This window comes from Drosophila bipectinata, chromosome 4 (assembly GCF_030179905.1).
Source record: "Drosophila bipectinata strain 14024-0381.07 chromosome 4, DbipHiC1v2, whole genome shotgun sequence".
Taxonomy (NCBI): Eukaryota; Metazoa; Arthropoda; class Insecta; order Diptera; family Drosophilidae; genus Drosophila; species Drosophila bipectinata.
This window is the reverse complement of record NC_091740.1, coordinates 7915717-7942315: the sequence shown is the minus strand read 5'-3', so window position 1 is coordinate 7942315 and position 26599 is coordinate 7915717. Positions and strand designations below refer to the sequence as shown.

The following is a 26599-nucleotide window of genomic DNA, read 5'->3' as shown; positions in this document are numbered from 1 at the left end:
GCTTGCCGCCGTATACTGTCCTCCTCGGTTTACAATATCAGAATCCCAATTCATGGAATATTTCAACTCTCTGAGCGAACAATTTATAGCAGCAGGAGACTTCAATGCCAAGCACACGCACTGGGGATCTCGACTTGTGACTCCTAAGGGAAGGCAGTTGTACAATGCAATAATAAAAGCAAGCAACAAGCTAGACTGTGTGTCACCTGGGACACCTACATATTGGCCAACAGATCCTAGAAAACTGCCAGACTTGATAGATTTGGCAGTCACAAAAAACATTCCTCGCAACCTGATAAGTTCTAACTCCTTACCAGATCTATCGTCTGATAACTCGCCTGTACTTCTTCATCTAAATCTACATCCAGTTGCGGTAGATAAACCATTCAGACTAACAACGAATAAAACCAATTGGCTTAAGTACAAAAAATATATAAGTTCGCACATTGAGTTGAATCCACGTTTGAATGACGAAGCTGATATCAACTTATCCACAAACACTCTTGAATCCGTCTGGGTCGCAGCAGCTCGCGTATCAATTCCACAAACGCAAAAAACATCGTACAATAATAGATACACGAACGTTGAAATAGAGCAGCTCGTTCTAGCAAAGCGACGCCTACGGCGAGAATGGCAATCCAACAGATCACCATCCGCAAAACAAAGGTTAAAAGACGCTACAGAGAGGCTCTCAGCTGCACTTCGTCATGAAGAAGAAAGGACCCAAAAACATTACATAGAACAGTTATCCCCAATGAGCTCCAAGTTCCCACTTTGGAGAGCACACTCATCTCTCTGCGCACCAATCGAATCTGCAATGCCAATAAGGACATCCACAGGCAACTGTGCTCGAAGCGACGAAGAAAGAGCCGTCAGATTTTCAGAGCATCTTCAAAATGTATTTCAGCCCAACACATCATCAAACGGGATCTCACTGCCAGAAACATCAGATATCGACACATCAACGTATGAACCTATTGTATTTAGGCCACATGAGTTACTCAAAATCATAAACGAACTCAACCCAAAAAAATCTCCAGGATGCGACCTAATATCACCAAAAATGATTATTGAACTTCCTTTCTGTGCTGTTCGAGCTATTTGTCAACTCTTCAATGCAATAACGAGACACGGACACTTTCCAGAGAGATAGAAAAAGTCGATCATTATAATGATACCAAAACCTGGCAAAGACCGCACAATCGCTTCGTTATATAGACCAATTAGTTTACTAACGTGTCTATCAAAACTCTTTGAAAAATGCTTCTTGGCACACATTACCCCATATCTCAGAACACACAACAAAATCCCGATTCATCAATTCGGTTTTCGAGAAAAACACGGAACCATTGAGCAAGTCAACCGCATAACCTCAGAAATCCGAAATACATTTGAACAAAGGGAGTACTGCACTGCGATATTTCTGGACGTATCACAAGCTTTCGACAGAGTATGGTTAGAAGGTCTAATGCACAAAATTATAGAAATGCTCCCAACCAACACTCACAAACTTCTGAAGTCATACCTATACAACAGAAAATTCTCAGTAAGATGTACATGACTGTACATGTAATTCAGCCATTTATCATTAGAGCTGGAGTTCCTCAAGGCAGCCTGCTTGGACCAACACTCTACCTTATCTACACTGCGGACATCCCAACGAGCAGGAATCTAACCACATCCACTTTTGCAGATGACACAGCGATCCTAAGCCGCGCGAGATGCCCCAAGCAAGCAACGGCGCAACTGTCTATACACCTGGTGGCAGTGGAGAAATGTCTATCCGACTGGCGAATCAATGTTAACGAACACAAATGCAAACAAGTAACGTTCACTCTTAACAGGCAAGACTGCCCTCAATTTATTCTTAACAACACAGTGGTTCCGATAGCAAATGTAGTAACATATCTTGGCGTACACCTCGATAGACGGCTTACCTGGCGCAGCCACATTGAAGCCAAAAGGACGCATTTAAAGCTCAAAGCCAACAGCCTCCACTGGCTTATCAATAGCCGCTCGCCCCTTAGCTTGGACTACAAGGTACTCCTATATAACACCGTCTTGAAACCAATCTGGATGTACGGCTCCCAGTTGTGGGGGAATGCCAGTAACAGCAGTGTGGATATAATGCAACGAACTCAATCAAAGAACCATCACCGGGGCACCGTGGTACGTTCGGAATGAAAACATTCACAGGGACCTTCACATACCACTCGTCAGAGAAGAGATATCACAAATCAAAACAAAGTACAACAACAGGCTATCAGTACATCCAAATCATCTCGCGAGAGCCCTCACGCGAGTTTCCAGCAGTTCTCGTCTTCGCCGCAACGACCTCCCAATCCAGCGCTAATTATTAGGAGCACATAGTCTCTATTCAGTTCAAAACAAACTGTTAGAAATTGTATTATTTTAAGATTTGCACCTTATTGTTAGACTTATAAGACTCATAAGATAAGAGTGATCCAATAAAAACACACTAAGCTAAAAACCAGCTATAGTAGAATCTATACTAAATATAAAAACATTTTTAATCATATTGCTCCCATTAACCCTATTTTTAGTTTCCCCCGCAAATTATCCCTAGACACAAATTTTTTTAAGGGTTCCTGCGGTAACAAAAAGCAAGCTAACGAAGTCAATATTTTTAGTTTACTAAACGAAAAATTGAAGTCTTTTAATAACATGCACATGGAAATTTTTTACACGGACGGTTCAGTTTCGGAGAATTTTACAGGTTATGCATTTGTTCATTCAAATTCAAATACTGTTTATACATTCTTTACAAACAAAAATCTGTCGTCTATGACCACTGAGCTTCTAGCCTTGGAAAAAGCAATTGAATTTGCAATTTCCAACTGCTTTCCGAAAATAGCCATACTGACGGATAACCTTGGAGCTATTCAAACTCTACAAAATTGTAGAGTACAAATACAATCTCTCTTTAGCAATTATATTACCCGTATGTCGTATGTTTTCAAAGGTTGTAGTTCACAACATACCCAGCTATGCAAACATTTGGGAAAACGAAATTGCTGATAGAGCAGCAAAGATGGACAGATGAACATTAAATGACATTATTAGATGAACATTCATAATATTCAAGATGATTGGGAAAGAGATTATAACGTATTCCCTATGGAACGTAATAAAGGCTATTCAAACTTTAGGCCTTTCATCACCAAGAAACACTGGTTTTTATAAATGATATTTTCAACCGTGTAGAAACAACACGATTAAATAAAATTTTTAAATTTTTAATATTTTTTGCATTTAAAACAAGCGCAATATTAAGAGCTCCTGAAATAAGATTTTCAACGGAATTCTTCCACTAAAGGAAGTAACTTAATATAAAAAAAAAATTTTATATAATAGAACTAAAATTTCCTAAAAATTAAAACAACCGCCTAACTAATGAAATCGAACCCAGGACCCCAAGGATAATGAGCACGCGCTTTCCTTCTAGGCTACTCTCCAACTTAATTTAATGATACTTAAAATTGGTTTTAAAGTAAATGCGACAATCCATAGCCAAAACAGATCTGAAGAGTAAAGATAGTGGTAGATAGAAACCTTTATCGTTCCAAAAATGTGACGTTCTAAAAATAGTGTGACGTTCTCTCTTTCCCTCTCATCTGCCAGCCGTTAAAGATTTTTACAGCCTACGAACTGAGGCGATGTTAAGGTGATTTAAAATTTTGTATTTTTCTGCATAAGATTATAAATTTTAGAAAACACTTTAAAACAATTAAAATATAATTTAAATAGATTTAAAATAAAAAAAAGTGGATGTCCTAAGCCTGATTTAAGCTCATTTTACTCTGCACATCAGCCAAGCAATCTACCACTTGGCTATCCCTCATCCGTTGTCGCGCGAAAAAATTCTCTAACTTAATTTGTCGCGCTGTGGAACCCACTCGGTGGAACCCGCGCTGGAACCCGCCATAGAAAATTTTGTATTGTATGATATGTCCCATATATGTACTTTGTTGCAACTAAGTAACCCAAAGCAAAGATAAAACACTGTACACTGTGTGTGCCAATACTGAAACAAGTGCAGTCTATTAAGAAGACGTGTTGTGCTTATAGGACTTACCAAATAACTTTTCGCATCAAGAGCTGCCAGAAAAACATCTATTAAGTGATTTTCCAAGAAAACGATACAATCTATGACTATAACAAGAAAGGAAAGCTAACTTCGGGCGGAGCCGAAGTTGATATACCCTTGCAGGTAAAACCGGATATATATCGCAAACATCGGATATAGTTGGCCGATCCTTATGGGAATATGAATATATAATCCAATTTATTACAATACAAAATCTAAAAAAAGTCCCAAGCTTCTATCTTCAAACATGCCAAAGTTGCTATTTCTACCAAAAACCATTTCCGATGGTTCAGTTATTGGCAGCTATAAGATATAGTCGGCCGATCGTTATGAAATTTGGTAGGTCGGATAAACTGACTAAAAATATAATCTGTACCAAGTTCCAGCTTTCGTCCAAAAACACGAAAGTTGGGTCATTTCCGATCGTTTAGTTATATGGCAGCTATAGGATATAGTCGGCCGATCCTTATGAAATTTGGCATGTCGTAATTTTTTGCCAAAATTAGCTCTCATGTAATATTTGAATTCTCTTACTCTAAAAACACCGCAGTTATACCATTTCCGATCAATCAGTTATATGGCAGCTATAGGATATAGTCGGCCGATCCCGGTCGTTCCGACTTATATACTGCGTGCAAAGAAAAGAAGGGTGTGGGCAAAGTTTCAAGACGATAGCTTTAAAACTGAGAGACTAGTTTGCGTAGAAACAGACAGACGGACAAACAGACGGACAAACGGACGGACAGACGGACATGCTCATATCAACTCAGGAGGTGATCCTGATCAAGAATATATATACTTTATAGGGTCGGAGATGTCTCCTTCACTGCGTTGCACACTTTTGACCAAACTATAATACCCTCTGCAAGGGTATAAAAAGGATTAAAACCTTTCTGAGATGGGCAGATGCATTAATAAATTTATGGCTAAAAATAAATTGTAGACATTACCATTTTTGCCATTTCTCAAGAAAATGGTTAATGGGTATAAATGTAATATATTTGAAGCCAACCAAATAATTGACAGTGCGTCAAAAACCGTTTGTGAAGTCTGCGAAAAAGGAAACGGTTTTTGACGTGAAGGTTCACCAAGGCGGAAGAAAATCGTGCAAATAAAATACTTAGACTCGTTCAGCTCGTCTGCCGGGCTAATCACGATCCGTGTTCTTTTATTACCTGAAAACTCGAGTTAAATTAATAAAATAAAATAAAAATTTTATCAAGTTTTTGAGGTTATGTCGTAACCCTGACATTCTGGAGTTTTTAAGATCTCGGATTCGGATTCAGCGACCCCGAAAACATATAATAAATATGGTCGGACCCACGGACTCCAATACAATTTTGTATGAGGTTTTTTGAGGTTATGTCAGAACCCTGACGTGCTGGGGTTTTTTGGACCTCGGATTCGGATTCAGCGACCCCGAAAACATATAGTAAACATGGTCTGACCTCCAGACCCGAAAAAATATTTTTTTTTGTGTGGCTGTGTTATTTTCCTTATTCAAACCCATTGCGCGTTTTCTCAAAATCAAACGAGAGAATCTCTAAAAGCTGTTTGCAGCGATAAAAGCGACCTGAGTGACGAGTTGCAGAAAACTCTAGTTGAAATCTCTAGGAGCATGATTGTTCATTCAGGGGTAAGCGAGACATTTTGTGCAGAAGCAATTCGAAGTGCACCATACTTGCGCATTAGATCCCATAGCAGGACATTGAAATGCAAAACATCGGATAAGCTTTCGACGCGTAAGAAGCCGCCGAAGAGGGTATTCAGAATCTTATCCAACGTGGTGATTGAAAACAGAGACATAGTTTTTTTGGAGGAATTTATATGTGTACCTTGTGACCACGGGGAGACACCAATTGTAGATAGCGACGGCGAGGCGCCATAAGTCAGGAGATAAAGCACGCAGTGGTTGACAGGCTCGTTGCTCCACCAGCACCGAGGACCTCTCAGTCTTAGTCACTCAGTGCTTTCTGCGATGGCGGCTAACTCTGATCAAGTATAAGATAGCTTAGAGCGGAGCGAGAGAAACTCATATTCGTTCTTTTGCGAATTCGCTCCGCTATAGATAAGTTAGGCTTAAGATTTAGAAAATATAAAGAATTATAACGTTAAAGAGGCAGCCACCACCCAGCAGCCAGCCATCTGGAACTTAATTTACTATCCTCATCCATTAGAACCAAATGTTTGGTTAACCAAAGAGTTCTTGCTCTCGAAACGCTTCTTATACATACCTATTTGATTTTTTCCATCTTTTTTTTTTATAAAGAATTTTACAAAAAATTTTAACGGTGCATTCTATAGATGTCAAATCCATCTCAGAACATTTCCATTTTGTCAATTATATTTCTTGATGTGATCAACCACTACAGAACAGGGCGTCTGCTTCCCCATCCCATTCTGCAAAAATAGTTTTGGCGTAAAAAATTTTTTGATGGGCAAAACCATCCAAATGGGCTGGCAAGACCCCCCCCCAGTTCCATCAAAATCCAATCGCCTTCTAAAAAAAAGGCCTATTCTAATTTTCAAGATGACGATTCCAGCGACATGGAGAAATGAAGCGGAAGTCTGCTGAAAATCCCATTATAGAAGACGAACCAATCACCAGCGAAGCAGTAGAGCTGCATTTAAAGCTAATATTGAAAATATTTAGTATGCAATTCTATCTGATCTATCTGACAGCGACATGGAGGTTGACGGTATGAAGAAAAAAGATGACAAGAAGACCAAGTGATCTGCGGAAAAAACGGCGAAAATCATCAAACCGCCCCCAATTTTTATCCCGGACGTATCCAGCATCAAGGGCCTCTCAAGGGGATGTTGAAGTGACCTACAAGGCAAGCACTAACTACACTATTCGTGTCCTGACTCCAGACAAGGATACTCAACACTGAAAAAGTTCCTGAGCGAAAATAACCATCGATTCCCCACATTCCAGCCCCGAGACGAGCGAGCTTAGCGCATCGTCGTTAAAGGCCTCCACTTCTCCACTGACCCGGAGGATATTAAGGAGAGTTTTAGCCGCCATGGACACTGTGGGAGTCTGTACCTCCGGTGATTTCTGAGAGCGAGAGTGCGACCCATTATGACTCTCAATAAGGCCATACTTTGACTCTTTTCTATTCTTGTATTCTAATCTTATTCTTTGAGTCGGAGTGAACAGACCACCGCGCATAAATATACATATGAACATAATTAAAAATTGTTTCCATTATTGGTATTATTGGTTACTGGGTAATACATTGGCGACGAGGTAAATAATACTTAATAATGAAAGTGAAAGAAAATGAAATATATATATATAAACGCAGAATAAAAAAAAAAGATACGCAATTTTCAATTGCATTATCCTTTTTGGCACACCGTTCGTCATGTATGTAAACATAGAACTGGCGTTGACACACCGGCATACATATACGTGTATGCATGTTACACACGATACATGTATGTACATGTGCATGCAATTGAAATAAATAGAACAAGAAAATGTGCGAAAGCGAGAGATTATTTGTCAAAGATCAGAGGCAGTAAGCCCCGAGCTAAACTAACAAAGGTCAAAGACAGTAATAATAATAATGAAAAAAAAGGAAAAGGAGCTATCTGAAAAGAAGTTTTCAGAGGCAGTTATCCATACATGTATGTACATACATATGTACTAAGCTGACAAGGAGAGAGAAAAACAAAAAAACATATGTATGTACATACATACGTTTAGTAAAGTAGGTACACAGTATAGGATACGAACTAACCGAAGTCAGTGACAGAATTAAGTGAAGCGAAACTTAGTTTCATTAAATAAATTACATATATATATATATATATATATATATATATATATAGAAATATTCAAATTTTTACAGATGAACGCGGAATTACCCATTAAACCATTCTTGTGCGAAAGCATTGACAAAGCACTGCTTCGTTTGGAATGAGAGAAATGGCTGAGAGCATTTAAGATCTATGCTGAATCAGATGAGATCACTGCGTGCAAGCAAAAGAGGACCAAATTACTCCATTTAGGTGGAATACAGATGCAATCAGTAGCGTATTCATTATCCGATGCTGTAATCGAATTTGACGAAGCTGAACAAAATGATGTATTCCAGGTATTGGTAAACAAATTAACAGCGTTCTTCTCACCCAAACAAAACTCGTCGTTCGAAAGACACATGTTCAGGAGCATGATTCCATCTGGCGACGAAAGTTTTGCCAAATTTGTTTTGCGCCTAAGACAACAAATTAGGAGGTGCATGCACTGGATGAAATATTCGAGGCTTTCCAAGATGACGAGGAAATAAGAAAAGAATCAGCGATGATGACAAAGGGTACAGAGAAGCCGGTAAACAGAGTCGTGACAAGTAAGCCGAAATGAAATTGACGGAATATCGAATGCGAGAGATGTGGACGTACTGGCCACAAAGATGACTGTCCTACTTGTCCAGCTCAACAGTCGAAATGTAATCGAAGCGGTCGCCTGGGCCATTTCGGACGGAAGTGCAGGACGAATTTAAAAAGACAACACTCCCAATGGAGATCTACTAAGGAGGATTGTTTTAAAATTAATTGTGATGAGCAAGAAGAATGCATTAAATGCAAAGTCGGGGGGGTAGACATATCTCTGATCATTGATTCGGGGTCTCGATATAATCTCATCTGTCGAGACGACTGGTCCACTCTAAAGAGGAATAAAGCCACAGTGTTCAATGTTCGTCCCAACTCACAGACCCCGTTCAAAGGATACGCTTCGGACCAAATTTTAAATTTAATTTGCGTATTTGAGGCACCAATTTCTGTCGGTAAACAGGCTGAAATAATTCCCTCCTTCGTCATTGAAAAAGGAAAACAGTCATTGCTGGGACGAGAAACTGCAATTAAGTTGGATGTGCTACGGCTGGGTCTGCAGGTAAATCATATTGAGGAGGTATCGGGTTTTCCGAAGTGGAAGGGCGACAGTGTCAAGTTGGCAATTAATCAGGACATAAAACCAGTAGTACAGCCCATGCAAAGGATACCAAATGCATTAGAAGAAAAGGTGCGCAAAAACATTGAGGATGCTCTAAAGCGTGATATTATTGATCCTGCAAATGGCCCAAGTGCCTGGATCTCACCAATGGGTTTAGTTTTCAAAGAAAAAGGAGACATTCCTTTTTCTGGATTATGCCTGGAATTGCGGCGGGAAACCAATCCTTCACCGACGTTTGAAAGCGTTCATGACTCAACTCAGGGATGCTAGATATTTCTCCAGGTTAGACCTCAAGGATGCATACCACCAACTCGAGCTACATGAACAAAGCCGAGCAATAACAACGTTTATAAGTCCGTTAGGATTATTTCGTTACAAGCGATTGATGTTTGGAGAAGGCTTGATTAATTATTGTCGGGTTCCTCAAATGTCCTAAATTACATAGATGACATCATTGTTTTTGGAAAAACTGAGGACGAGCACGATGAAGCATTGAAAAGAGTTCGGGGCATTCTAAAAGAAAACAACGCAGTATTAAATGAAAAGAAATTTTTCTACAAAGCCTCTAAGTTACATTTTTTGGGTCACATTTTATCAAATCATGTCATCGAGGCCGATCCGGAAAAAGATAACACCATCAAATCTTTTCGACCTCCAAAGAACAAGGAGGAGACTCGGAGTTTTTTGGGCTTTGTAACATATGTAGGAAAATTCATTCCAAGTTAGCAAATAAAACTGTCCCATTGCGACGACTGCTCAGAAAGGACGAGAAGTTCATCTGGGGTGCTACGGAACAGGATGCGTTTGATAAACTGAAATCGTGTCTGGCGAAAATTCCAAACTTGCAGTATTGCAATCCAAAGCACAAAACACAGTTAATTGCAGACGCCAGTCCGGTTGCATTAGGAGCTGTATTGCTGCATTTCCATGGAGAATATGAACCGAAAAAAATATCTTTTGTCGAAGCCTAACAGATGTCGAAAAGCGCTATTCGCAGACCGAGAAGGAGAGCTTATAATTAGTGTGGGCAGTGGATTCTTCTATTATCTAGCTGGATTAGAGTTCGAACTAATAACCGATCATAAACGACTATCTTCAACGGTATATTGGATATCCGTCAATATGTGTGATCGTACCGTTAATAAAATCTTTAGGAAAACGTTTCGTACATTTTCCGTCTCCCATGCAAGGTGATGAACGATCTAGATTCCCGCACGGACTTTGAATCATGTTTGTAGTGACAATATCAAACTGTAATTGATAAACAGACGGATCTGGAATTTCTGCAGAAATAAAACTATCGACGCACTATGGTCCAGCCAATCACTTATGTTGGCCAAAATTCATTTTTTTTAATTTTAGATATTAATGAGATTTTGATCACATTCTAACAGAAAAAGAGTGACCATAAATGTTTTATACCAAAAATTTGCTTAGATGGCGCCACATTCGCAATATCAGGCTTTAAAGTCAGCTGTTTGAATGCAAAAGCTCGTGGAGTGAAATAACGCACTTGTTACCGCCGTAATAGAATTAAGTTTATATTTGAAAAATGAAATCGTTAAAATTAGTGTTGAATAATGTTAGAATAAGTTTTGAAAAATGCTAGACGCAAGCTTATCGATATACGATAAAATGGGGAAGAACGAAGCGTTTGCGATAGCTAGGTGGAGCTAACAAGGCGAGGGAAAACGACGAAGTTTTTTAGCTCGCGCGCCATGATTTGAGTTTAAATAAAGGAAGGAACAACCAAATCCATGTTTGCTTAAAAAATCGTGCACCGACCTCGCCCCGACCTCAACATTTTTAAAAAACTTCCTCCAAAACTTCGTTACCTGCGGATTAAGGCAGAAAAACAGCGTCGCGTCGCTAGTAGACAACAGCTAGACCGACTGGAGGCGACAAATTTTGGAAGTAACGAAAGTGAAGGCGTCGCGTCCCTAGCAGCCACAGGCTAGGTCGAGTAAGCACGCAGCCAAGAAGAAGAAAAGCAGACGCCATTGTGCAAGCACGCCGGACGACGCGAAGCATGTACGTTGAAGTGTGCAGAATTTGCGAGGACAAAAACGAAACAGCGTCAGAAAATTGGGTACAGTGCGACGTTTGCGGAAGGTGGTACCATTTCGAGTGTGCCGGCGTAGAGGCCGACGTTGAGAGCAAGGATTGGAGCTGCGATTACTGTCTTGCGGGTTGCAGCCACACAGCACCGTTCAGCGGTATGCAACGATCACCAGTACAGCCTCAAACACGTGAAGACGCAATGGATACCCCTGAACCGCACGGCAAAGCGCTAGCCGTCGATACGCTAATCGATACTGCCGGCAATGGAGAGAACATGAATGTTCGGGAAGGCAATCCGGACACGAACAAGAACCAACTCTGCTCGATATGCTCGAGGAGATATGCTCGAGGAGAAAAGACAGTCTGAGGCAAAGTTCATAGAAGAAAAGTACAAAATTCTCAAGCAGATGAACCCCGCTGACGTAGCGGTAGCTGGGATGTTTCGAGCCACAGATTCACCTACAAGTACTCAAATAGCGGCCCGGAAAGCTATACCCAAGGACCTTCCAACATTCAGCGGGGATCCTAGTACGATCCTACAGTACGACAGCAGCGGGATATACGAATGTGGAAAACATGCTACGTCTGCAAAAGTCGCTTAAAGGGAAAGCTCGTGACTTGGTTAGAGATAAACTCCTACTTCCTAACCTAGTCCCAGAAGTCATCAGCACTTTGAAGATGTTCTTCGGCAGACCAGAGCACATCCTGGAAAGAATGGTGGAAAAGGTGCGAAGACTGGCACCACCCAAAGACAGATTGGAGGCGTTAATAGAGTACGCGCTGGCAGTGCGAAACGTCTGTGCCACTATGGAGGCGTGCGATCTGAAGGCGCATCTCAACAATCCAATGCTGGTCAAGGAGCTGGTAGACAAGCTTCCCAACCAACACAAGCTAAACTGGGCAATGCAACCCCGCGACGATAGAGTGGCCGCAGTCAAGGCATTCAGTGATTGGCTGTATAAAATCGAAGAGGCAGCGTCATTAGTGGTGGCGCCATCGTTTTACAAAAGGGAGGCTCATCAGGCTCATCTGCCCGGACAAGGGAGAGGCAGATGAGCCTGGACCAGCACGAGGACAAACACGATCGAACGCGATCCATACGGAAGCAGCTCAGCAGCAAGTTCAACAGAGGTGCAACCCGAGTCACAACCCAGCAGGTATTCTCGAACCTTGACGCGGAGCACAGGTGGCAGGTAATCAGAGCGGGTAAAGACTGTTTCTGCTGCCTCAAGGTACACCGGAACAGATGCCGAACCGAGAACTGTAGAATTAATGGCTGTACAAGGAGACACCATGAGTTATTTCATACAGAATACGTTCCTAACACAATCGGCCAAGACAGACCACAGAGTCATGTGAGTACGCAACGAGACGACAACCACGGAAGTCAGTTCTTTCGCATCATTCCAGTCAAGCTGCATTACGGCAGCAGGCAGCAGGATCTACGCCTTTTTAGATGAAGGATCATCCGTGACCTTAGCAGATGTATCCGTATTCCAAAGATTGGGAATACAAGGCCAGGCAGCGCCAATGTGTTTGCAGTGGACCGCAGAGACGACTCGACTCGAGAGTGGATCTGTGAAAGCATCCGTTCAAATCTCGGAAATGAACTGCGATAAGGTTTACTGGTTGAACAACGTCCAGACCGTTCAGAACCTAGCACTACCGAGACAGACAGTCAACATGAAGGAGCTATGCGACAGATTCCAGCATTTGAAAAACTTGCCGCTACGGTCCTACTCTGCCCAGCCGACTTTGCTAATCGGAACCAACAACTGGAAGCTAGCAGTCCCTCGCAAGATCCGCGAAGGAAAATGGAACGACACGATAGCATCGAAGTGCATGCTAGGATGGAGCATTCAACGATCGGCGAACCCACAACGATCCATTTTCATGCACCACTGTGACTGCGACTGGCAAGAACTCCATGATGACATCAAGGAACATTTCAACCTTGATGCACTCGTACCACGAAAGCTGCACTCAGCTGAAGATGAGCTGGCAGTGAAGATACTGGAAAGCACCTACCAAAAGAAGTCCGGAAAATATGAAGTTGGACTTCCGTGGCGCGGTGGTATCGACAAACTTCCTGAGGCCGGAGTAACGCTCTGAAGCGGCTTACTTGCATGAGGAAAAAGGTCTTTCAAGAACCAGATCTGTATGAAAAGATTGACGCCCAAATCAGGAACCTTCTAGAAAAAGGATACGCGGTTAAGCTATCTGAGGAACAAACCAGCCGGGAGAACAGCCGTACATGGTATCTGCCAATATTCATAGCGCTGAATCCAAACAAGCCGAAAAAGATAAGGCTCGTATGGGCTGCAGCCGCAAAGGCACACTGCTTCGCGCTAAATAACTACCTACTCAGAGGACCAGATTGCCTGAACCCACTCATAGACGTCTTGTTAGCCTTTCGGGTCAACAAAATAGCGATTTGTGGTGACATTTCGGAAATGTTTCACAGGATCAACATTCGCGAGGAAGATATGCAGGCACAGCGATTTTTGTGGTATGACAAAGGCAGCGACAAAGGCTGCGCGCCGTTTATAGCGCACTGCGTTCGAGATAAGAACGCGGAAACCCACCAAGAAGAGTTCCCATTGGCCTTAAACGCCATCCAAAGGGCGCACTACGTTCACGACTTCATCGATAGCATGAGGAACGAACCGGAGGCCATCCAAATCACCAGACAAGTCATAGAAGTCCATCGCAGAGGCGGATTCGAGATCCGTAACTGGTCGTCGGTACTTCGGAAGAAGTACTCAAAAGCTTGCAGGATAATGGCAACGCTGGAACCGAAAATCCGGTGGATTTTTGTGCAACAGAAAATATACTTGCCATGTTCTGGGACCCACATAATGATATTGTTTGGTCCTTGAGCGTTTTCAATGCCGTAAATAAAAAGACGAATTTGAATTTAGTATTAACGTTATAAATGATGTTTATTTCTGCATGCAGATGAAACTGGATGATCCGAAGATAGACCAGCTTATGGTGCATGCAGGGACGAAAGTAATATACAAAGAGAGGGCGGCCCGACAAGTCACCTCGAGCTAAAGCTCTCGAAAGTGGAGAGGGCGGCCCGACCTAGACATTGCCGAGCTAAAACTCTCTAAAGAAAGTCCGTTGAGTCAAGCGGCCGAGAGAGAGTCGGCTTGCGATCAACTAGCCTTTGCTGCATTTCCATGGAGAATATGAACCGAAAACAAGAAAGGAAAGCTAACTTCGGGCGGAGCCGAAGTTTATATACCCTTGCAGTTTAAACCGGATATATATCGCAAACATCGGATATAGTTGGCCGATCACTATGGGAATATGAATATATAATCCAATTTATTACAATACAAAATCTAAAAAAAGTCTCAAGCTTCTATCTTCAAAAATACCAAAGTTGGTATATCTACCAAAAACCATTTCCGATCGTTCAGTTATATGGCAGCTATAAGATATAGTCAGCCGATCGTTATGAAATTTGGTAGATCGGATTAACTGACCAAAAATAGAATGTGTACCAAGTGCCAGCTTTCTATCTTCAAAAACACGAAAGTTGGGTCATTTCCGATCGTTCAGTTATATGGCAGCTATAAGATATAGTCGGCCGATCCTTATGAAATTTGGCATGTCGTAATGTTTTGCCAAAAATAGCTCTCATGCCAAATTTGAACTCTCTAACTTTAAAAACACCAAAGTTATACCATTTCCGATCAATCAGTTATATGGCAGCTATAGGATATAGTCTGCCGATCCCGGCCGTTCCGACTTATATACTGCGTGCAAGGAAAGAAGGGTGTGTGCAAAGTTTCAAGTCGATAGCTTTAAAACTGAGAGACTAGTTCGCGTAGAAACAGACAGACAGACAGACAGACGGACAGACAGACGGACAGACGGACAGACGGACATGCTCATATCAACTCAGGAGGTGATCCTGATCAAGAATATATATACTTTATAGGGTCGGAGATGTCTCCTTCACTGCGTTGCACACTTTTGACCAAAATTATAATACCCTCTGGAAGGGTATAAAAATATCTTTTGTCGAAGCCTAACAGATGTCGAAAAGCGCTATTCGCAGACCGAGAAGGAGAGCGTATAATTAGTGTGGGCAGTGGATTCTTCTATTATCTAGCTGGATTAGAGTTCGAACTAATAACCGATCATAAACGACTATCTTCAACGGTATATTGGATATCCGTCAATATGTGTGATCGTACCGTTAATAAAATCTTTAGGAAAACGTTTCGTACATTTTCCGTCTCCCATGCAAGGTGATGAACGATTTAGATTCCCGCACGGACTTTGAATCATGTTTGTAGTGACAATATCAAACTGTAATTGATAAACAGACGGATCTGGAATCTCTGCAGAAATTAAACTATCGACGCACTATGGTCCAGCCAATCACTTATGTTGGCCAAAATTCATTTTTTTTAATTTTAGATATTAATGAGATTTTGATCACATTCTAACAGAAAAAGAGTGACTATAAATGTTTTGTACCAAAAATTTGCTTAGATGGCGCCACATTCGCAATATCAGGCTTTAAAGTCAGCTGTTTGAATGCAAAAGCTCGTGGAGTGAAATAACGCACTTGTTACCGCCGTAATAGAATTAAGTTTATATTTGAAAAATGAAATCGTTAAAATTAGTGTTGAATAATGTTAGACTAAGTTTTGAGAAATGCTAGACGCAAGCTTATCGATATACGATAAAATGGGGAAGAACGAAGCGTTTGCGATATCTAGGTGGAGCTAACGAGGCGAGGGAAAACGACGAAGTTTTTTAGCTCGCGCGCCATGATTTGAGTTTAAATAAAGGAAGGAACAACCAAATCCATGTTTGCTTAAAAAATCGTGCACCGACCTCGCCCCGACCTCAACATTTTTAAAAAACTTCCTCCAAAACTTCGTTACCTGCGGATTAAGGCAGAAAAACAGCTTATGGTGCATGCAGGGACGAAAGTAATATACAAAGAGAGGGCGGCCCGACAAGTCACCTCGAGCTAAAGCTCTCGAAAGTGGAGAGGGCGGCCCGACCTAGACATTGCCGAGCTAAAACTCTCTAAAGAAAGTCCGTTGAGTCAAGCGGCCGAGAGAGAGTCGGCTTGCGATCAACTAGCCTTTGCTGCATTTCCATGGAGAATATGAACCGAAAACAAGAAAGGAAAGCTAACTTCGGGCGGAGCCGAAGTTTATATACCCTTGCAGTTTAAACCGGATATATATCGCAAACATCGGATATAGTTGGCCGATCACTATGGGAATATGAATATATAATCCAATTTATTACAATACAAAATCTAAAAAAAGTCTCAAGCTTCTATCTTCAAAAATACCAAAGTTGGTATATCTACCAAAAACCATTTCCGATCGTTCAGTTATATGGCAGCTATAAGATATAGTCAGCCGATCGTTATGAAATTTGGTAGATCGGATTAACTGACCAAAAATAGAATGTGTACCAAGTGCCAGCTTTCTATCTTCAAAAACACGAAAGTTGGGTCATTTCCGATCGTTCAGTTATATGGCAGCTATAAGATATAGTCGGCCGATCCTTATGAAATTTGGCATGTCGTAATGTTTTGCCAAAAATAGCTCTCATGCCAAATTTGAACTCTCTAACTTTAAAAACACCAAAGTTATACCATTTCCGATCAATCAGTTATATGGCAGCTATAGGATATAGTCTGCCGATCCCGGCCGTTCCGACTTATATACTGCGTGCAAGGAAAGAAGGGTGTGTGCAAAGTTTCAAGTCGATAGCTTTAAAACTGAGAGACTAGTTCGCGTAGAAACAGACAGACAGACAGACAGACGGACAGACAGACGGACAGACGGACAGACGGACATGCTCATATCAACTCAGGAGGTGATCCTGATCAAGAATATATATACTTTATAGGGTCGGAGATGTCTCCTTCACTGCGTTGCACACTTTTGACCAAAATTATAATACCCTCTGGAAGGGTATAAAAATATCTTTTGTCGAAGCCTAACAGATGTCGAAAAGCGCTATTCGCAGACCGAGAAGGAGAGCGTATAATTAGTGTGGGCAGTGGATTCTTCTATTATCTAGCTGGATTAGAGTTCGAACTAATAACCGATCATAAACGACTATCTTCAACGGTATATTGGATATCCGTCAATATGTGTGATCGTACCGTTAATAAAATCTTTAGGAAAACGTTTCGTACATTTTCCGTCTCCCATGCAAGGTGATGAACGATTTAGATTCCCGCACGGACTTTGAATCATGTTTGTAGTGACAATATCAAACTGTAATTGATAAACAGACGGATCTGGAATCTCTGCAGAAATTAAACTATCGACGCACTATGGTCCAGCCAATCACTTATGTTGGCCAAAATTCATTTTTTTTAATTTTAGATATTAATGAGATTTTGATCACATTCTAACAGAAAAAGAGTGACTATAAATGTTTTGTACCAAAAATTTGCTTAGATGGCGCCACATTCGCAATATCAGGCTTTAAAGTCAGCTGTTTGAATGCAAAAGCTCGTGGAGTGAAATAACGCACTTGTTACCGCCGTAATAGAATTAAGTTTATATTTGAAAAATGAAATCGTTAAAATTAGTGTTGAATAATGTTAGACTAAGTTTTGAGAAATGCTAGACGCAAGCTTATCGATATACGATAAAATGGGGAAGAACGAAGCGTTTGCGATATCTAGGTGGAGCTAACGAGGCGAGGGAAAACGACGAAGTTTTTTAGCTCGCGCGCCATGATTTGAGTTTAAATAAAGGAAGGAACAACCAAATCCATGTTTGCTTAAAAAATCGTGCACCGACCTCGCCCCGACCTCAACATTTTTAAAAAACTTCCTCCAAAACTTCGTTACCTGCGGATTAAGGCAGAAAAACAGCTTATGGTGCATGCAGGGACGAAAGTAATATACAAAGAGAGGGCGGCCCGACAAGTCACCTCGAGCTAAAGCTCTCGAAAGTGGAGAGGGCGGCCCGACCTAGACATTGCCGAGCTAAACCTCTCTAAAGAAAGTCCGTTGAGTCAAGCGGCCGAGAGAGAGTCGGCTTGCGATCAACTAGCCTTTGTATAAACTTTAGCCTAATAAATAAACATTACCAAACATAACGCTAACATATTTAAACATTAAAATTACACCGGTGGGCTGCTGCCTGACCCGACAGATATGTTCAAATTTATCTGCAGATTTTCAAGGCTGAAGCGTGATGTGCTGGCGGAAAACGTAGACGCTACCAAGCGAGAAGTATTACAAGTTTTGATGTCGATCTTCGATCCACTGGGATTTTTATCATGCCAAACGATTGGACTAAAAATACTCCTCCAGTGTATATGGCGGCAAAAAATTGAATGGGATCAGGAGCTACCTGAGAGGATTCTAGAAGAATGGCGCCATTGGAAAACCATTTGGCAAAACATAAGGACTTTCGAGGTCGCTAGATGCTTTTCCCCAGCCACATCGGAGCCATGTCAAATTGGACTCCATACATTCGTCGACGCCAGCGAGCAAGCATATTCTGCAGTCTGCTACTTGCGCGTGGCAACGGATGACAGAGTCGTCGTATCTTTGGTAATGGCGAAATCTAAGGTGGCACCTTTAAAACCACCTTCGATTCCGCGTATGGCGCTGCAGGCAGCAGTTATGGGAGCACGCTTAGCCCAAAATGTGATGAGCACACGCAACCTACGAATTGACAACGCCACATACTGGTCGGACTCCAAGACAGTGTTGCAGTGGCTAACTATGGACCCCCGCAACTTTCATCAGTTCGTGATGCACAGAGTCGCCGAAATTCTGGAAACAACACTGGTCGAGCAATGGCGGTGGATTCCTTCAAAGCTGAACGTAGCAGATGGAGCTACCAAGGTCACCGGGCAAACTCAACAAGAGACGTGGATAACGGGCCCGGAGTTCCTGAAGACCGATGCGAGCAACTGGCCAAGATCCAAGAAGCAGGAGAGCATCATCGATACCTCGAAGTTCCGGAAGCATGTGATGACGACGCATACGAAATCAGTGGTTATGTTCAACGCGAACGATTTCTCAAATTGGCGGCTGTTATACAGAGCTGTGGCGCTAGTACTCCTGTTCATTGATCGGCTGCGAGCGAAATGTGCCGGACAAGACATGCCACCAACCACGACAATGGCTCATGTGAGCAAGGCAAAGATGCTGCTATACAAGCAATCTCAATTCATCGCCTTCGCAGCAGAACTAAAAACGTTATCCGCGGGAACGGCGCTTCTCAAGGGAAGAAGATTGGCTGGATTGAACGCGTACCTGGACAACGATGGAGTACTACGAACTAGAGGCAGATTGAACGCAGTTGACATAGCTGAGGACGCCATCATTCTAGCTCATGGATGCCGGATAACCAACCTCATAGTTAGGAGCTTCCACGAAAACCGGCTACGAGTACTGCACAAATCTGTGCGAAACACATGCCAACGATGCAAGATCGACAGAGCAATTCCCAGACCACCCCAGATGGCACCGATCCCGATGGCAAGAGTTGGAAGCTTCGAGAGACCGTTCACCTATATAGGCGTTGACTTTTTCGGCCCGTTATTGGTGAACGTCGGCCGACGCAAAGAGAAGAGATGGGTAGCTCTGTTCACCTGATCGCCTACAGTCTAGATACTAGTTCATGTATCCTGTGCCTAGCCAATTTTATGGCCCTTCGAGGGACACTGAGGGAAATATTCTCAGACAACGGTACAAATTTCAGAGCCACGGAAAAAGCAGTGCGCGAGGAGCTGAAAAAGATCGAGCACGATAAGATCACTATTAAGTTCGACGGCATAAAGTGGCGATTCAACCCACCAGGAGCACCGCACATGGGTGGAGCATGGGAGAGACTCGTCAGGACAACGAAAGGAATCTTGAAGAACATTTGCCCAAGTTACTCTTTCAACGACGAGGGGTTGAGAAACGCACTGATGGAGGCGCAATTTATTATCAACTCGCGACCTCTCACGTTCGTAAGTTTGGATTCCGAGGATGACGCTGCCCTGACTCCAAACCGCTTGCTGCTAGGATCAGCGAACGGATACAAGCCGCTGCCAAAAGAGGGAATGAATCTGAAGCGTAGATGGAACGAGACTCAGCGCTTCGGAGACCGCTTCTGGCAACGATGGGTTAAGGAGTATGCACCCGTATTAACCAGGCGCACCAAATGGTTCGAGAAGGTACCTCCAATCACCATCGGAAGCATCGTCGTAGTCGTGAATGAGCTTCTTCCCAGGAACCTGTGGCTAAAAGGACGCGTGACTGACGCAATGATGGCCAACGATGGATAAGTTCGGCGGGTGACAATCAAGACGCAGCATGGTGCTATAGAAAGACCAGCAACAAAGGTAGCAGTTCTGGACGTCGGCTTGGAGGATGGTAACTGACCACGGATCGGGATCAATTACGGGGGAGGGAATGTTACCGCCGTAATAGAATTAAGTTTATATTTGAAAAATGAAATCGTTAAAATTAGTGTTGAATAATGTTAGAATAAGTTTTGAAAAACGCTAGACGTAAGCTTATCGATATACGATAAAATGGGGAAGAACGAAGCGTTTGCGATCGCTAGGTGGAGCTAACGAGGCGAGGGAAAACGACGAAGTTTTTTAGCTCGCGCGCCATGATTTGAGTTTAGATAAAGGAAAGAACAACCAAATCCATGTTTGCTTAAAAAATTGTGCACCCACCTCGCCCCGACCTCAACAGCAACCTCTTAAGTGTAATTGAAAAATAAAAAAATTTGTTTAAAAAAAAAACAAAATTTGAATAAAATTTGTGATAGGTTCTAATTATTGGGGCTTGTACTACGTATTTTGTAACGTGAAATGTTTCAAATTGTTAGGATGTGTTATACAAGTGAGGAAAAGTATTATATTGAAATAAAATCTCATTTTTGAAAAGGTGTATAAAGTTAGTCCAACCTAGTCCAACCCTAAAACCTATTGTATGTCGTAAAGTTATCCATTCTTATTTAATTGTATATAGTTTGAATAGCCACTTTCAACCACTTTTTTGGAATATGCATTTTTAGTTCATAACCTCAAATTCAGCAACTCAGAGTTGTTTGCCCTGTGGAAGTCTATCAAGAGCCAAGTATCCAGGAAGAATGCTATTGTCGAATTTTTTAAAACGGCAAATAACAGCAATATTTCAGAGGAAATTATTCAAGATTTTGAAGATTCTGGCAAGAAATTTTGTTATCGTTTGGCGACAAAATGGAAAAGTTGCACGCAAAATTATTTCAAAGCAGACATTCTGATTGGCTAAACACACAAACGTGTGTACTAGTTGACCAGAAAAATAATTCAGTGGGACGCCCTGCATTGACATATAGTCGAAAATCTCGCAGGGCGTAACCTAAATAGGTTGGCAGATCTTGTGATATCTCTTGTAAAGTAACAAAAAAAGATTAATTGAAACGACCAATTATATTAAAAGCCTTCGTGTTCAAAATGACCTCAAACTTAAAAAAAAAACAAAACAAAAAAATGGCGGTGCCACGCCCATTTTTCCACTTCCTATGGATTTTATTAATCCAATAAAAAATATTAAATCTAACAAGAAAGGAAAGCTGGTTAACAATATTGTTGTGACGAAATGAGGTCGTTCATGAGACAGACTAAGAATGGATTTAAGGAGTTGATCACTGGTTTTCGTAAAATCGATGACCAGCTCTGTGGGCTTGATACTCAGTTTTGCAGCCTTCAGCTGCTAAATGAGTCACCTAAGCGTAAGAAATCCGCTGTTTGTGATCGGTAACGCAGCCTCCCGTTAAAGTCACCCAACGGGGTATTCCACAGTCCGAACCACCGGCACCGACTGATGCTGCAGTTCTATTACACCAAAACCCTTACTGGTGATTCCTCCATTGAAAAATATATTTGTTTCTCGACTTTCCCCTGGTACTTCAGAGATTGATATCTCGGCTTGAAGCCAAAAAAAGCCGATATAAAGGTGGAGGACATAGCTAAATTTAAATAAAAGGCACACGTCGTCTTTCAAGATTCGCGAGTCCGCGCTGATGTTCAAGACAATTTTTTCACGATATCCAAAAACCTTAAATCATTTTGTCCACTAAATCTTTATACATTACATCTTATACTACATTATATTACATGTAGCTGCCACATAACTGAACGATCGGAAATGGTTTTTGGTAGAAATATCAACTTTGGTATTTTTGAAGATAGAAGCTTGGGACGTTTTTTTTAGATATTTTATTGTAATTAATTGGTTTTATTATGATATTTTTATAAGGATCGACCAACTATATCCGATATTTGCGATTTATATTCGGTTTTAACTGCAAGAGTATATCAACTTCGGCTCCGCCCTAATTAAGCTTTTCTTTCTTGTTTAGTTTTAAAGTCAGTTTAATTAGGTGTTAAGATACAGTTTAAATAATTGTTAAGTGCATAGTTAAATAATTTCTGTTTAATTCAACAATTAAGTCAACGTTTTTTAGATGATACAATTTGATTGTATTTTGCATTGATGGTGAAAGTTATCCAACCCTCTTATGGCATTTATAAACAATTTTCCAAATTCAATCTCAGCTATCATTGCATTAGCCCTTGCCATTGCCTATGCCTTTGGCTTTGATGTCCGCTCTTGGAGCCCTATCCGAAATAAACAAATCAAACTTAAAGTAAACATCAGCTTCCGTTCGAAGCCCAGTCAATTGCGCTTTCCCCAGAAATTGCGCCTTCCCTATTTCAAGCCCCAAATAAACTGTATTGGTCAGCATAAATAAATTTCACTATAGGATGCGACACTTACATCATTAGCTAATATTTGAAACAAATAGAAACTTCTTGAAGTTCGAGAAAAGCTTTTGGCCGATGTTCTTTGGATCAGATTTAAGATTTGGCAGTAAGTAATATTTTAACCCGAGCCGAGATCAGTTTCGAAATTAAAAGTTAAGAGTAATCTTGAGTAAAGAATATTTCTAATAAAGGTTTATCATTAAATAATATTGAAAATAAAAAAATATTTTTTTTCAAAATGTTTTCGGAAAATAATAAACTTGCATATCTTAGAGGGAATAGGTGGCACTTAAGCCAAGATGTAACTGCTAAATCAAAGCGGAATATTGAAAGTGTATTAAGATATTCCACCGCTAAATGTATTTAATCATTAAGCAAAAGAGTTTTTGAGCAAAAGAGATTTTTGTGGCATCCCTGCTTATGTACAAAGTTATATTGTAAAGATTTTTAAAGTAGCATCATTCTTTAAAATAGTAATATTTAAAAAAATAAATTAATTTTTCTTACCACTTAATTTTGTTTAAAAATATTTCATAACGTTCATCGGGACTCAACCATCTTGATTTTGATGTTTTTGCTATTTGAGCATCAGAAACAGATTGCGTTTTGAACATTTTTGTTTTTTTAGTAAATATGTTTTCTTTGGTGCAGATAATTTTTACTTCGTCGTGAATTATTTTACAACTATTCAATATTTTTGTTTTTTCATTTTTTCTGTCTGTTTCAAAGATACAGATTGGATCATTTTCGGTTGACTCAATAGTCTTAGTCCAACTTAAGCTTTGATTTCCAATAAGCCAGCTAAGATTGGTCAGCTCTCGCTCTTCATCAGAAGCCTCCGATTCGTTTGTGTTATATTTTTTATTTGAATCGTCCCAATCTAATTTTGTTTGTATGTTTGCCATTATCTGTTTTGAAAAAACAATTAAAAAAAAACTTTTGTTAAGAAATGTAATAATTTAAATTAAATACTTTCGCAGATTTATTAAAAACATATGTAAAATTTTATCTGAAATTAGATTTGTTTTATAAGATTTATCATTAGTTTAATTTATTATCAATTTTGAGATTATTTATATTTTTTTTAAGTTTGGTCTTGAGGCAGCAGCATATATGTTTTCGACAGTGTTTTTCGAACACAAAACCAAGTGTTTCGACATCTTTGTCACGTATGAACATCATGTGACCACAAACGGTCCGTAGAAGTATGATAGTCTACGAAGGAGTCTACGAGGGCACCGAGGTTGTTGCGCTATCCGCAAGATCTACAACAATGAATTCGCCCTATATCTAAATTCTATGCGATACTTATTTTTTTTCCAGCATGACTTTTTGTAGTTTTGGCGGCAATACTCTTAACGCCTCTAAGTTCCAAATACACAAACAAAAATTCTCGGTAAATTTATTCATTTTGCCATTTTATGGATTTTATTATCACTGTGAATGGGAGTGTATGGGTGACAAACCGCAATCCTTAGCATGCGCAAGAAGGCATTATATACAGCCAAAGAATTAAAAATTTTCTTTGTGCGTCTGATTGAATGATATACCAATCGAAAGGTAATGCTTTCAAGGTCTTTCAGCTTGGGAGAAATTGGCGTAAAAGTAAAGGGATTTTGATTATTATTTTGAGCCAACTAATTTTTACTAGGAGGGACATTGGAGTCTTCAAACTAATATGTACAGAAACACATAACAGAAATATCTGTTTTTTTCAAATCTCGAAGACAAACGTTTTGTCTGATATTAGTTTGAACACACTGGCGTAAAAATTAACTCAAGGACGGCATAATGCCCTAAAACGAAAATCCTCCAAGCAGGAAGCAGAACGTTGTTCAGCAGGGCAACGACCGGAAACGAGAAAAGCCTTTAGACCGAAAATAAGGCCACCTACAAAAAAGACATCATAAAAGCGAAGAGCTTCCTTAATTGAGGCCAAGAATATGGCCTACGCGTCTGGTATATCCCACAGGCAAGCGACAACTCACTCGTTATATAAATGTGAAGACTTCCGTCCTATAACAGTATCTGAAAGACTGAATTCGGTAAAAACAAAAACAATAAATGTGCGTCAATTGTTTTAAAACCAACTACAAATCAAGGGAATGCCAACAAAGAAATTATTTCAAATATGACAAAAAACAGTATACCTTGTTACATCTAGAAACTACAAACCTTCAAGCTTCAGCAGTAGGTGCAGTAAGCAATAAAAATGACTACCTTTTTGGCACAGCAAAGGTAGCAGTCCAAGCAGGTAACGGGCAGGCAGCGAAGTTTCGAGCACTGCTGGATTCAGGATCGCAGATCAATTTGATCACCGAACGACTAGCATCAACGTTTTCGTTAAAACGCCACGAATTTTATACGCAAATTAATTGGGTGAATTCTTCCATTCATTTTTATACCCTTGCAGAGGGTATTATAATTTTGGACAAAAGTGTGCAACGCAGTGAAGGAAACATCTCCGACCCTATAAAGTATATATATTCTTGATCAGGATCACCTCCTTAGTTGATATGAGCATGTCCGGCTGTCCGTCTGTCTGTCCGTCTGTCTGTTTCTACGCAAACTAGTCTCTCAGTTTTAAAGCTATCGTCTTGAAGCTTTTCACACACCCTTCTTTCCTTTGCACGCAGTATATAAGTTGGAACGGCCCGGATCGGCTGACTATATCCTATAGCTGCCATATAACTGATTGATCGGAAATGGTATAACTGCGGTGTTTTTTGAGTAAGAGAATTCAAATTTTACATAAGAGCTATTTTTGGCATGCCAATTTTCATAAGGATCGGCCGACTATATCCTATAGCTGCCATATAACTGAACCATCGGAAATGGTTTTTGATAGAAATAGCAACTTTGGCATGTTTGAAGATAGAAGTTTGGGACTTTTTTTTTGATTTTGTATTGTAATAAATTGGATTATATATTCATATTCCCATAAGGATCGGCCAACTATATCCGATGTTTGCGATATATATCCGGTTTTACCTGCAAGGGTATATCAACTTCGGTTCCGCACGAAGTTAGCTTTCCTTTCTTGTTAGATTTTGTATTGTAATAAATTGGATTATATATTCATATTCCCATAAGAATCGGCCAACTATATCCGATGTTTGCGATATATATCCGGTTTTACGTGCAAAGGTATATCAACTTCGGCTCCGCCCAAAGTTAGCTTTCCTTTCCTGTTTTTTTGTATTTTGTTTTGAAAAATAAATTTTCTTCTAACAGTAGCTCATCATCTGATGAGAAATCCATTGCGACTAACAGCATAAAACTGCAACAAATTCGTCTTGCACTATGCAGCCTATTAGCTTGCTCGCAACTGATGCAATTCGTCTTCTGCTTCATCTTGAGCTTTGTCTTCGTCTCAGCGCGTACTATGTTTGCAGCCTTAGCGTTGGGAAAGAAACTGACGCATTTATTTTTGAAAATTGGACACCCTGGACAGTCGAACGGAAAATCGATCTCAGTCAGAAACACATTGTGAGAAACACTTTGTAAAAACCCTGAAAAGAGCAGCCGAAGGTTTGTTGTAAAGCTAAATTTGCAGAATTCAGCCCTAGAGGAGTCGAGAGACATTGCAATCAAAGGGTTTTAAGCGTCGATTGTCTGGTGACGTTCGGAAGGGCTATTCTTCATGGAAAAATACGAAACTTTGGGACATATGAAACTGGTCATATAAAGCC

At 40.6% G+C, this 26599-nt stretch overlaps 1 protein-coding gene and 1 long non-coding RNA gene across 4 annotated transcripts in view; one reads left to right on the top strand and one right to left on the bottom strand.

Annotated features, from left to right (window-relative positions):
- Positions 1 to 26599, bottom strand: part of LOC108132214 (uncharacterized) — a 75773-nt gene that overhangs the window by 29706 nt on the left and 19468 nt on the right. For both annotated transcript variants that reach the window (XM_043213631.2, XM_043213632.2), the window contains exon 2: positions 23415 to 23815. In XM_043213631.2, the coding sequence (XP_043069566.1) occupies positions 23415 to 23812 (398 nt within the window). In that variant the 5' untranslated portion in view covers positions 23813 to 23815. The remainder of the gene's footprint in view (positions 1 to 23414; positions 23816 to 26599) is intronic.
- The window catches only part of LOC138926870 (uncharacterized), a 42234-nt gene that overhangs the window by 3218 nt on the left and 12417 nt on the right, over positions 1 to 26599 (top strand). The window contains exon 3 of one of the 2 annotated variants that reach the window (XR_011443559.1): positions 6413 to 7215. The exons of the other annotated variant lie outside the window; for it this stretch is intronic. This is a non-coding gene — a long non-coding RNA (uncharacterized lncRNA). Of the gene's footprint in view, positions 1 to 6412; positions 7216 to 26599 lie in introns of those variants that run through there. 2 annotated transcript variants of the gene reach the window in all.